The following is a 15,194-nucleotide window of genomic DNA, read 5'->3' as shown; positions in this document are numbered from 1 at the left end:
ATATAAAATGGGTTAATACATTCTTCAGATTAAAAATACAAATAGAAATTAATATGATGTTATTATTTTGTAGTGGAAGAGAGACCCAAACATTCGGTGGTCAACAGGAACCCACCAGGATGCCAAGCAAGTCGAAGGATATCAAGAACGAGTCGGAGAAGCAGTTCAATAGGTTGTCGATCTCTTATGATCGGAAGGCGATCGTCTGCTGGCCTACTTGCCTGGACTAGTTGTCAGGATCCATCTAGGGTAAATACAAATTTACTGATAACCTAAAAAACCGAATATTTATATCCATTCTTTCCTACATTAGTAGTTCAATTTAAGGTTTCATTCAGCTTATGTATGTATGGATCTTCGTATGATATTTACATATAACCTTTACTATCAATTACTTTTTATTAATTTGGATTTTGGTTTGCATTTATTTATGTTTTTTTATAAAGTGGTTGTAATATTATTCATAATGTGTAAAATAAGTCAACACTGTGTTATTGAAAAAAAAAATTGTTTAATATTTTATATTCCACATAATATTATACACATACATATTATGTGACTAAAATGTATTAAGATATAAGACATGACATTTTTCGTGACTGAAAAGTCATTAAGACAATAATAGGCGGAAACAAACTGGGCAAAAATAATTAATGTTGTTAGCGGTATCATCCATCACAGGCCATTGGATTAATCCTTTTTAGTAAGAAAAAATATTGTATGGAACTTTATGTAGAATAAAAGTTTTTTAAACTTAATTTTTCAAAAAGAGATATCGATCCATTTCGATTGGAGTCACACAGTTGTAGTCGATAATAAAAACTGTTAACCGAAACGCGATCGTTCGTATTCATGTTTAGATTCTGTGCCAGAGAGTCAACGAAAGTAAAATGTAAAAACTTAATATCATTGCGTCTAACAGGCGCTATATAAGCGCAAACAGTGCGTATAATCGCGTTCGGCGTAAAAGTCATTAGAGGTAATCCGTTTTGTTAAACTCAGTGGCCTTCTCATTAGCTTTTAGAACCAGGAAAACCAGGCATAGTTTAAGACTATAAGCCTTTCCTGTCCCGGTTTCCACTATAACGATACCTACCAAGACACTAATGAATTGCAAACCTTGAGACGTTTTCAATACCATGAATGATGTGGAATCAATCATGATAGTCTGGAAGTTTGGCGTAAACATGCTGACAATCTTATGAATGGACGAGAGAATGTAGCACAAGGATAAACTTTGATCGAACCATAAAAAACCTTTACAAATCTAAAATAACACTGTTCGAGTACCACAAAGGGTAACATATTTTTAAAAAGTCCAAAAAATATGTAATACAATTTTTTCAGTTAAATATTACAATTTTTATAATGTTATGTACTTGTATAGAACATAATAACTTGTGAAATATAATAATACCTTATGGTATATTATTTTCGGTTAATTTCTGAAGTATTGCATTACCTTTGTTTTAATAATGATGAATACATTGCAATGATATTATTAATGATATTAGTTGAGTATTTAACAAAAATATTTTGTCTATTTTAAAAGTATGTAACTGTCTAAAAAAGTATGTGTACAATACATACTTAATTTTTTTATTTAACATATACCAATTTTATAATTTTTAGTTATTATGGAATGTATTATGACACACACAAGTTACCTTTTCGATATCAATTATAGGTTAAATCCATCTAGATTAATTTAATAATTTAATTAATTTGATTATAACACATCATCGTGAATTGTATATAATAATCGACCAATAGTTATTATTATAATAATTGATTTTAATCATTATTAATTATTAATTATTATTTATCATCACACACACACACACCAGTAAAATATATATGAACGATTCAATACACGTAACATTAACCGAAAATAACTATAATAACTAAGAATCGTGTGAAATAACAACAATGACGCCTATAATAATATATTCAGCCACGCACTATATCGCAAATAAATTGAATTTATCAACGACAAGTATAACTTACCCGCAGACCGTTTGATATTGATTATATTATTTTATATTTACATAAATTCATAATCTCGCGAATGAATACAATACCATCTTTGACGGTTACACGATATTATACTCATTTTGATTGAATAATGTCGGTATTTAAAAAAATATTAAAAAAATTATCACGCCAAATGTTTTGACCAATTTTCCTCGGTATGGCATAGTAATTTTTTTGATATTTTTTTAAATATCGGCATTTAATCGAAATGGGTATAATATCGTGACCAATTTTCCTCGGTATAGGCATATCGGGAAATATTTAAATTTACTGTCGTATTTAACGTTATGGTCTCGATTCGATTTTAAATGTATTGAACAATATATTTACTATTTTAATATCTTAATTTACTATTTAAATTATAATTATATATAGCAACACGTAGGACGTAGGTAAATAGTACAGGTATATTGTCTTAGAAATGGTTTCCATGTCATATATTATATAGGTTAGATACTTTAATACTTAGACATGACTGACACTACAAATTTAATTAGGACATACTTTATTGTATACATGGTATAGTATGAATGTAATATACTCGTACATCGAGCTCAGTGTATTAAGTGTTTATGGCGCCCATATAATACCAATATAAATCAACAATTTATTGTCGGGTACAGTTAGTAAACAAATCTCGTTGGCGGAGTCCTGCGTACGGTTCACACACACGAATTTATATTCGCCTGTACGAGAGCCGAGTTGAGATTCGCCGGAGGAGAATTCGCTGTGGATTACAATGGCAGCGAGGGCACAATAAAATGCGACGAACCGCCAAAAAAATAAAAACTAAACATGTCACCCAAGGTTTATATGATTATTATTATACGCCGACCGTTATGGCGTATCAGCGACACGTCGGTTGGCGTTTGTCTGATGTAATTTCAGCCGAGAGAACTCACAATATCACGTGACTGTCAATCGCTGCCGTTTATAATATGGGCACATTATATATAGGTGGCAAAGGCATCCTCGGAGAGGTGCTCACGGGGTGATCGCCATGCCCCTTGTGTGTCATTTTTTGCCAAAGATGAAAATATGTTGGTCTTATTATCGTTTATAATAAATTCACTTGTTTTTTCTTCTTAAAGTTTTACAGTTTTTTTCTTCGGTATGATTATTTAGAATAATGATTAATCAACTGCATGATGGTTAATAAATAGCGAATTTAAATCATGCAAACAATTAAAAGTGCAATTAGTTATGCAAAATTTAATTCATTAAAAAAAAACTTTTATACCGTAATGATTTATCTATTGTTGAAAATTATTATATCTCAATGTCTAATTTTGTACATTTGAATAGTATTAGATGGTCTAGTGAACTGTCTCATTTGGATTCAACCATGTTTTGGCGTACCGCTTTACATTTTTCGTAGTTAGATCTGTACTGTAACGGTCTGTAATATAGACTCTTCTTAAATATAAGTACAATAATGTGTAAACATTTCCCGAAATGGAAGAAAAAAAATAATACATTTATCGTTTTCAAAGTACAATATATATACAATTGCATGTGAGATCTAATAGGTGTATGGTAAAAACTCTAAAACGAAATATGAATAAGTCAACAATAGGTAACTCAACAGTAGATTTTTTTTTTAGTCATTAGTTAAATATATATCCAGCCAAATGTAACTGACTGAATATCTCAATAGATACTTATTAAACATTTTTTATCTAATTTTCCTGTATCTATCTTATACAATAACTTACATCGAAATATGTATTGAATTAATGGATATTTGTTATATACAGGCTATGCTTTTACTCGTTATTGTTTGGACAATCGGTATAATATATACATTTCTATAATTATTATAATATTATATGTAAACAATTATTATTATTCTATACTATATTTAAAAAAATATTTAGTTAACTCTCGTGGTTGTCGTGGTTACAAATCTTATCAGTGTATTGTAATTCGTAAATATAAATTATCCACAAAGGTAAATCAGTCACTATAGCAAGTATCGATCGTATTCATTTATTTTTCATGTAGTTAATTCTTCGAAAAAAATATAAATATTAAATGAGTATAAAGAGTACCTACACTCGATGAACACTGACTTCCTGGTTTTTTCTACGTAATTTATAGGTATAAAATGAAAAAGAACTAATAGGTAATTATTAATATTGCTCGATCAAATGTTGTGTATGATACATATTACATTAAACCAGGGGTGTCCAACTTTTTATGAAGACTGGGCCCACATCATATGGGTAGAAGTTGTTGTGGGCCACATACTTTTTATATTAATACATTCAAATGGAGTATTTGAATGATTAAATTATATTATTTAATACAACAATACATTTTTTTTATAATTTTACTATAGCCAATAATAAGCAGAAATATTTTTGTTGATAAATGACACGGAATATTGCTATCGGAGCCAATAAAGATAAAACACTAATACAATTTATCTTTTTTTGATGTTTAATATTTTGTAGTTTTATATTCTTAAATACATTTTTCTCGTAATATTAATATATTATAATGTACAATTAATTAATGGTTTTTAGATTGAAGTGAGGGCCGCATGCGGCCCGAGGGGCGTGGGTTGGACACCCCTGTATTAAACCATCAAGGAATGTAAATTAAAATTATTATTACAAAGTATTGTGTTTTTATAAAATTAACAATTTTATGATAATCGTGACAGTGTGTTTTTTATAAAATCCGATACATTATTATAGATACTATACGTAAATGAAAAATATAGAATTTTATGCGCACAGTATAAAAACCTACTAAACACACTCGTAATGAATGATCATTAAAATTATGATATCAATTATTTGTAATACTGATCTAAATTTCCAACTAAAAAAAAATAATATGCTTTTTTACAATTATTGTCCTGCTATATTATGCTATTTATATCGTATACGAATAAATCCAACGTGTAGTCGACGGTATAATATTATTGTTTTTAACGTCACGTGTTGGAAATTTGAACAAACTCAAACAAAACAGACGTATGTCTAATATTTCAATCTCTGCTAGTGACGGATGAACTATTGCATTTTCATGAACAGTGAAAGTTCTATATTTTATGGGTCAACAACTAAAAATACTTTTCTGTCCGTTAGAATATCCTAAAATGTAATAAGGTAACCATTATATTTATAATTTGTATGATAAATTGATTCCATAAAATAAACATTAGAATTGTCAGTTTATGTATATTGATTATTGATGATATTTAAACTATCCTCATATTTATAAATAGGTACAACGGTATATAAATAATATCAATCATCAATGTATAATATATGACATAATGTTAATCCGTTTATCTGTGTTAGCTTATGCAAACAAACAATAGCACACATGACACATGGCTCTTTCTACTCTATATTAAAATATGTATGGTAAGATTTTTTTATTTTAAACATAATTTTGACACAATTATATTCATTGCTTTCGAAAGCCACATAAATTCATTGTAAGAACATGATATCTGTTTTGTTTTATTTATTCTCAGGGTAGCTTGGACCGTATCATAATTATTGTTTCAATTGGATTAAAATCTGTGATCTATTATAGATAAAAAAATATGCCACTGGGCCAGCAAATTATCAATAATATAATTTGCCAATCAGTATTAATAAACTGATATCGATATGAAATATTGTTGATAGAAATATTGAAGATCGCGTTAGTGAATTCGTTTTTTATTAGCATATTAATATGAATACAATATATTATTAGATCATATTTTCATGTACTTAATATAGTACAATAATATAGGTGCTTTTTTTTAAGATTCAGCGTGATTCTATGATAATATTACTATATTAGTGGTTAAGATGTGTATTGTGTGATTATTTTCTAAAGAAACTTTGGGTTGGGAAATAGTTCAAAAAGTTGCATGTATTATGAATATCATATATAGTCGGTAAGTTTTACGAAAAATCTGTTTTTGATTTTCTCAATAATTTCTCTTAACGTTATTAAAAAATACTATCAACCATCAGAAATTGTTGTAAGAAAGGTCAGCGGGGTGGCTTGGACCGAGTTTAGTTTAAAACGCATTTATTTATTATAATTATTATTTTTATTTTTATGCTTAATATCTACATAATATTCAGTACCAAGTTGAGAGGAGAGAGACAAATGCCATACACCAGGTAGCAACAAGCAACTGTATCAATTCAAAAAAAATAATTATTTGTAAAATTATAATTTTCTAAATAGGTAGTGTTTTTTATGATAAATTATAGTTTATTTCACTAAATTAATTATCTGCAAGTACTGGTAGAAAATGTAAGCTACACAAAAAATCCATAAAAAAGTAGATAATCTAGTTTTTAACGTTAAAACTTTATAAAAGCTTTTGTCAAGAAATGTTGAATGAAAAATATACAATTCTATAGGAAATCCACAAACTTCACTGTCATATGAACGATTAATCAATATTCATATTATTATAATTTCAACAATGCTTTAGTGTACGTACTACGTTATAATGTGTTTATTGAGACCAGCATGTGTAAGCTTCGATTAAAATAATTGTACAGCGTATCTCCAACAATACAATAAGTAATTTATGGTTAAAAAGTAAAAAGGGCACATTTAATTTTAATTTGTAAAATGTAATATTGAAATCGACTAACGTGATATTGAAAATACTGTCTTATATAGTATTGATTAACGAAATAAAAATAATCTCATGATTGCAAAATATTATGGAAATGTTTACTTCACGCTGGTACTCGTTTAGAATATAATACATACACATTACACAGAGTGTATCTGGAAGATACGACATATTTTAATGTAATTTCAATTTAAAACTGTTAAATCTTCCAGATGATATCTGCTATTTATATACTATTTCCTAGTATTATTATTTATTTATATTATACAGAATCATTGTCATGCTATATAATGATATGCTTTATGGTATTTTTTTTTTTTTTACCTTACCGTGTGATTTATTCACGAGTCATCATATAATTTATATATAATATCGTAATATAATATAATCATATAGTATACTACTGAATTTGGCACATTATGTAACATAATATTACATAATAATAATAATAATAATATGTTGAATGTTCTTTCGTGTGTTAACATTTTGTTATACTTTTAAATTATATATACATCTTATACTATTTATCAAATTGGTTACTATGTTAATGTTTCAATGATTGTTTTAGATTAATATAAGACGTGTATATATGAAAATATATTTTAAAAGGATTTAAAGTTAGAAATTATATGGGTACTTTTAAATTATATAAATTGTATAAGTATAATAAATTATTTGTTTGCTAAACTATGTGAGCACAGTTAATTTATTATTTTAATTTTCCTTTATAAAGAATAAGTTATATATTTTTAATAATGACATAGAAATAGTGATATTGCATAACCTACGTACCTATGCGCTGTTTTATTATTATTATTATTTTTTAATTGTTATTCCCGTAATCGAAATTTTATTCGCAATGCAATTTTATTTTATAGACCTACTGAATCTCGTTACATGTAATGTATTATCGGCACAGTCATAGTCATAAGCACCTGGGTTTCAAAATAATATAGATACATTATTTTGAAAAAAAAACGATTTCAATGAGCGCTTCTCAGCCATTCAATGGAGAAACCACGTACGTACGAGTGCTCGGTATCTATTTACTCATCGGCGGATGCTGGGAGTTGTGTTTTGGTTCTTGGCATTCTCCGAGGTCCTGAAAATAAGCTAATTTATATGTTAATTTGGTTTAACCCAACCTAAAGCAACACCTTACCATGATGTCTTGTTATGCTAGTGTATTTTTGTATTTATATAACAGAATATTGCATTTTATGCATGTCGTTTATGCTTTTTCCGATCTCAATAATTGAGACCTAACCTAATATTTCATCGAAATGTTGTTATAGTGTGTTTAATAACGAAGAATACAAACATTTTTATTTAGTAGATATTATATTTTTGACAGCGCGTAAGATACAAATCTATTTATAAACATTATTATTTACTCGTATTGATTTAATGGTTCATTTGTATATATTGTATATTATGCACGTAACCGGAACGTCTTAAATCAGTTGGAATGATCCTAATAATTAGTGATTCTGTAATTATTCAGCTGTAATGTATGTTTCAATTTAAATATCGACCATCGAATAGTAGTATTATTTCATACACAGAGTTGAAATACAAACACAAATATATACATTATACAGGGTGATTCTACAAGTACTTATGCTTTTCCTCTTCCATTATTTGCTTTAACGATACATTTATTTAAATTCTGGTTTTTAAATTTTTAGGATTTTGTGTGTTACTTATAAATTGTCGTGTGAAAATAAAAACTTCAGTTTTCAAAATATGAAAACTCTTCTTTTACTGTAAATTATTTAGTGGATAATTTTTTTTCTCTGTCATAACTATCTTTTTATAGGTAAGTGATATTATGTAAAAATAAATACATGCTTTATCTATTTTATATTTAACGTGAAACCATTATCAAGGATTAAAATTCGTAGTAAATAAAGTTTAATAACTAAGAAACTACTTGTTTGAATTTTGATTTAGATGCATCACCATTATTAAACAAATCATCTATTTAATAACTTACAGGAAAAATGAATGGTTCTCATTAAAAAAAAATTTGTATCACCACATACTATATACTCTCTTTAATTATATGAAATATTTGAGTATTTAAACTGTGATTGGAAAGAAGGTATATTAAACAATTACTTAAGTCAGAATTCGAACAAATGCATTATTTAAGGACAATGAAGTTGGTAAGCCTGGTAAGGAACTTTGGCAAATCACCCTATATACCTACTATGCGTTTGTATACAATCATATATGATTGACAAAAGGGGATCACCTTCCAATCATCGATCGTTCTACTACTGATCCTGACTACTGATCAACAAAATACACGAGAGGCTTGATTTTTAGACTGCAATTCACGCATTATTATTTTTATTATTAAACTTTCATTTGTATTATTTCGCCGACCATGTAATGAGAAGTTTTAAAAAACAATTCCAATTAGCCTTTTGCATACGACACACTACCAAAAGACCTTTATTACTATATTTACATTTCAATTAAATTTAAAATGATGTAATTAACATAAAAAATAGTATTTGTCGAAGGGCTTAAAAATATCAGTGGATTTTGATTCAAACGCAATTATTTCCCATGCATTTTATATTAAAAGCTTACAAGTGTATACTTTTTTCAATATATTCATTAGGATATTATTTTCTGGCGATTCTATAATATTGTAATGTACTACCTAATTAATTAATCCAAATGTCTGATTGCACGATAAAGTTATGATACCAAACAAAATATGTAGCTGAATATGATGTGGCAAACATAATATAGTTGATGGGTTTAAATATGATTTTGATTTACCACAAAAATCATTCTTATTATTTAATATCCATTTTGTGGGTATTATTTAACCCCTTTACATTTCAAAGCAAGTAATTGTATAGATTTTGAACAAAAGGTCGAAAAGGAAGGGTTTTTTTTTCAATTGGTTAATTTTGATATTATTTATTGTGAACATGTATCAAATGTTTAAAGCAAAATAATTTAAAATATATGTCAAAATCATCGTCTTTACGTTCAATCCTTGTCTAATAGCTAGTATGTATAATATGCATTGATTTATTAAAATATTTATTATGTTTTATAAAGCATATTGAATTAATTGCATTTAACCATCAATCATATAATAATACATATAAACCTTGACGATAAAACTATAATATAAAACGAAACATTAAAATAAAAATTTGATGTATTATTTTTAAACGAATAGTTTGAAAACTACGAACAAAAATTGATACAGTTCTCAGATAGTCATAAATACACTGATTTTTTTAAATCAAAATTCAGTACTATAACGTGAAAAACGATAGCAAAAACTTTAGCGTATTATAATCCGCATAATATTATAATTTTAATTATGTAGCTTTCATAAAATTACGAATGGTTTTTTTTTTAATCTCTTTTTTCATATATTCTGTATATTTTTGTATATTATTGCTAAATTTATATACCAAATACTATACTATATCTTAAATGGGCTTCCGCCCGTCAAGTTTAAATAAAATAAAATATTTTATATATATATATATGTATATATATTTGGTAAAAGGCTTCTACTATATATGTTTTTGGGCTACATTAACTTAATATTTAAACAAAAGTAGTAACATTTAACCTCAACACACATATTGACATAAAATTCACTGATTGCGACGGTGTTCTCTTCATTGATACATAATAATATTGGTATCGTTAATTTTATATGAAAAGTAAAAAACAAACACGAGATAATAGCTTATTGTAACGAATGTACATATTATATATGTATTCGATTATATTGCTTTATGTATATTTTAATATTTTTCATTTTATACTTGTACTAAAAAAACAACACATTCCAATGTTATTTGTTATTAGTTTAATACTGTATAATTATCCTAAGTACGATACACCATACTCCAGTATATACGTAGAAGATTCTTTTGTAGGTATGCCAGCAGAATTATTTCGAGAGAGTTTGTAACATCAAATAGTAATTTTAGTAACGAGAATGTTTGGATTTATTATTGAAAAAATATTCCATCAAAACAATCGAGTCATTGATATTTGATAATTTATTTAAGCTATTTTATTTCATGTAGAGCGCAGTGACCAATTATTATTAATTAGTTTTTTTTTTTTCGATGAAAAAAGTTTGTTCCGTGTATATGACATAAAAAATAACGAGATATCGATAATAACAAAAATAAAATGTCGGCTCTAATATTAATTTTGCTGTACCAAGCGTTTTTGCAGTCTCGTAAAATTTGTACAGTAAAATTATTTAACCACGACATAATTTAGTTGCGTTAATGTATTATATTTTGTAAAAGGACAAAAGAAATAATGATTTTTTTTTTTATTATTCGAGATGTATTAAGTCATGTAAATAATCACTTTTTAGTAGAGTTGATTTTCTTATGCAAATGGATATTTTTTTGTTTGAAAAATCTATCTGACAATAACAAATAAATATTTTATCTCATCAATCATTATAATAAGTATTATCTTTTTGGTTTGCTAATATTTGTCAAATTGAATATGTTGTTCAATTTTTTTTTAAAGGTATTTATTGGATGTTTGTTAGCTTGATATAGTTTAGCGTTGACTAAAAATTAACACATTTAAAGTGTATTAATCTACTATTATGCTTAGTTGTTATCAAATATAAATAGTACAATATATAATGCTTTTAAGTTCAGTTTTATCGTCATGTAATCTCGATTCTCAAGTATAGTCGAGCTTAGGTATATTATATTGGCTTGGTTAGATAATTTGGCTCATCAGCAAGCCGTCACAAAATCCTTAGTGAATAACGTAAAGTACCAAGTCCTATATTAAATGCATATCTAATAGTTATAATAAATACGCCTAAAGTCAAAACCAAACATCTATGAGAATTCAACTGTTCTTGAAACAATGTATGGTAAATATAAAAATAATAAAACTCTACATTCAACTATTTTTTTCCAAAAACATAATTCGATAGAACAATATTGAAAATCAAAATAAGCAATTTTATTCCAGTCAATTTATGCTGAGTTATTCGGTACTTGAAGGTTGCAACGAAATATTTTGAGAAATTATGCAGTGTTATATTTTAGTCATACCTTATATGTATCGTACATTGTATATGCACTATAGAGTTACTCGACGTATTTGTCTTCGTTTATATTCTCTCGTTGACAATAAATTATATATGACTCTACCAGCTTCTTGCAGCCTATAATTCCCATAGCTATTTGAACACTTAATGGATATTACACTAATTCAACTTTGAAAATGTCTATATAAAACAGCTATGTGATTCGATTATTTCAAGAAGTGCGAAATTAAAAATGTTGAATTTAAGTTAACCAAAAAGTACCAAATAAATTGTAATAATTAAGGCTTAAAATGTAGTAATAATTTTATTAAGTGATATTTTAAAAGTATAATAGTTAAAAAATAATGTTATTGATGGATGGTGGGAACAAAGGGGGTCAGAATACACTGTTTAATATGTTATAGTTTTTCATTTTCACTCAGAAACTGCAGCAGTCGATATGTCGCTCCAGATTGACGTTGACAGCCGATGCGCGAGCAAACGTAATAATTGGTGTTGTTCAAAAAGAAAAGTATTCTCAACCACGTTGTATCTATTAGCACGCAGAAAAGTTTCAAAATGTAATTCCCAAACTGTTAGGAAAATATTTAATGATGTGGCGCAACCGTTATTACCAACTTTGGATGTCTTCTTATACGAGTTGAGCCTTGAGGGTCCGCGAAAGTATGGCTGCGAACTTTTGTTTTTTACCGATGCTGCACTTTATATCTATGTCAAAAAGCTGCCGATTTGTTGATTTTAAATATTTAATATGGCGCTATAAAAGGTACCAAGTTGATTTTATTTGTTTATACCTGTATGTAAGCTGCTGTGGACATAGATAATCTATAAATCTTTAGAAATGAGTTAAAATCGCAAAATATTTCATAGTTGACAAAATATATTGGCACTGTTAAATCATAAGAATAAAACATATTCATTTTAAGTGATCATTGATTACCTAACTAGTAATAAAAGTGCTTTTAGGTTTTACTGCAAGAAGTAAGAACCAATCACTATTGGGGAATGTGGTTAGTTATTATAAAATATTAATATAATTTTGTAATAACAATATTAGTAATACATAATATAATTGAATGCTTTGTAATCGTGGATTATTAAAATTTACGATCTAAATAAATAACAATATCTATTACACGTTGCACAGTCAATGAAGATTAAAAAAACTAAAGAACTGTTTAAGATAAAATACAAATTGGTATATATTATTCAAAAGTCTCTCCGTATCTTCGACCCAATCACCAAGCTTGAAAAATTAATTTAATAACTCTCAGCAGTTTATACATTTTAATGTTTAAAAAGAACATTAAAATAAAACGAGGGACTTATAAATTGAATAAAAAATTAAATGTTCTCAGAAAAACCAAAAAATAAAATATATCAAGGATTTAAAATACTTCTATCAATACGATAAGTATCAATAAATGGCGAATTAGTAGGCGACTATTAATCTATACTTAAAAACTCTAATTGTTCATATGACCTTATAAAATGTAATTTTAATATGAATTTCAACAAGTTGGTTTGCTACGTATTGACATTAAGCGATTAATAATTTTGAAAATTTTAACATAACGTACAGCATAACACGTCTTAGTGTATAGCTTGAAATGTTTAACGTGTATTATAGTTGTGTGTACATTAACAATAACTTATTGTAATTATGTGAATGATAAATTATTGATTGTGGTTTTCGAGTAATTAATAAATAAAATTATATAGGTACTCATTTACAGTTTTTATTTCATATTATATAGGTACACGCATTGCCTTGCTTAACAGTCAATTTGAAACACACGAAATGATGTTTTATCAAATATCTATTCATTTCCACACAATTGAATTATAAAGTTTATTTTATTAATGTTAAAAAAGAACAGTACGCGGCATATTCTCCGTTTACACAACTCTGTGGAAACTCTTAGTCGTGATTTAAAGCCGGACACCGAGGAATAAATTATATTGGCAGTGAAAACTTTACCAGCCCTCGCGTTGTATATATTGTAGTAACGTGTGTGGGCGGTGAGAAAGAAAGAGGGTTTGATTCACGAGTAAACGTTTCAAACTGGAGCCAAAATATTCGTACGTGTACCAGTGTATACGGTATACCCACGGGCGAGCGCGAGTGTGGGTGTGGGTGTGGGTGTGTGTGCGTGTGTTCGTATGTGTGTGTGTGTGTGTGTGTGTGTGTGTGAGTGGCGTATTTTGATTTTCGACCAGCCGTTAGGGAGATGTTTTCGGTGTAGGTCTTTTCACCCCGCTCCGAGGTTTCAAAAAGTACAAAAATAAAACTAATCTAAACTTGTCGCATGAGAAATTCCTTGGCGTTATGAAAACCAGACGAGTGACTGTCCTCGATTTATCGCGCGCGCTTGCACGGCGCATATGGGTACATACACACGCACAATAGATGTCATGAATTTTTTAGCGCGTAAAATTAATCCTTTTCAAAGATGGACGGTGTTTACCGTGCACGGTAAAATAAATATCAAGTAAAAAATAAATAAAAAAACGCTAGTGCACTTACTGTGTATACGTGATAATATTGATATACATCCCACCGCGATACCGGTACAACTTAAAGTCGAACTTTTGTAATTATTTCTGAGACTTTCGTGTCTTTTTCGCTTTCTTAGTATTTTGCACTGTAAATTAATGTTTGAAACGGTTTTTTTTTTTACATTTTGAACGCAATCTCGTGATTAAACACCAAGATTGGGCTAGGCAAAATCAATATAGGAACTAGGTAATACAATAACAGAACATACAATAATTATCATCATTAAAAAACGAAACGACCGGCAAAAACAAGTATACTGCCGCAAATAACAATGGAGATTTGTAACTGGATTTCAATGAAATAAACGAGATTTTATTCTATCTGTTTATTATTATTATTGTTATGTCATTTCATTTGTATATTATTATCTTTCATCGTATACGAAACGTGCGCAGTATATCATACGGTATTCATGCGGGACTTATTTCACAGAGACATACAAGTGCACGAATCACCGTTGCTAAAGAATCTGTAATCGGATGAATGCTGTTTGCTCGTACAATAAGACCGTATCGAGACCGTAGAGCAAAATATCAGAAATCTCTTCGTAAAATAAGACGTCGCTTTTAACAATAGCATTTTCCATATAATCCGAACACAATATTCATGATAATTTAATCGCGAATTACGACGCATGTGCGGCAAAATGTATGACATGATGAAATTATTTAATTTCGTTTTCTGCGGTCTGGCCCGGAAAGCCTTTCTTCTCTCTAGACACTCGAATTGACAAACACGGTTGCTAATAGAAATCGCACGTCGACGAAACTTTTCTAAAAAGATTTGCCCGGTTAAATCGCTCGAGTTATCAAGCCGGGATCACAGTTATGTCGTCTGTCGTGGCGTGTCCAAAAGTTAAACTCGTCCCAACACGGGACATTTCTCGGTAGATCATATGGTTAGTGAAT

The 15,194-nt window shown here is 28.2% G+C and overlaps 1 protein-coding gene across 1 annotated transcript in view; it reads left to right on the top strand.

Moving 5' to 3' along the window:
• Nucleotides 1–15,194, top strand: part of LOC132942648 (uncharacterized) — a 227,546-nt gene that overhangs the window by 21,167 nt on the left and 191,185 nt on the right. The window contains exon 2 of the mRNA XM_061011214.1: nucleotides 74–249. Within this exon, the coding sequence (XP_060867197.1) occupies nucleotides 74–249 (176 nt within the window). The remainder of the gene's footprint in view (nucleotides 1–73; nucleotides 250–15,194) is intronic.

Source organism: Metopolophium dirhodum, chromosome 4, assembly GCF_019925205.1.
Source record: "Metopolophium dirhodum isolate CAU chromosome 4, ASM1992520v1, whole genome shotgun sequence".
NCBI classification, from domain to species: Eukaryota; Metazoa; Arthropoda; class Insecta; order Hemiptera; family Aphididae; genus Metopolophium; species Metopolophium dirhodum.
The sequence above is the reverse complement of the archived record's forward strand: the minus strand, read 5'-3'. Positions and strand labels throughout refer to the sequence as shown.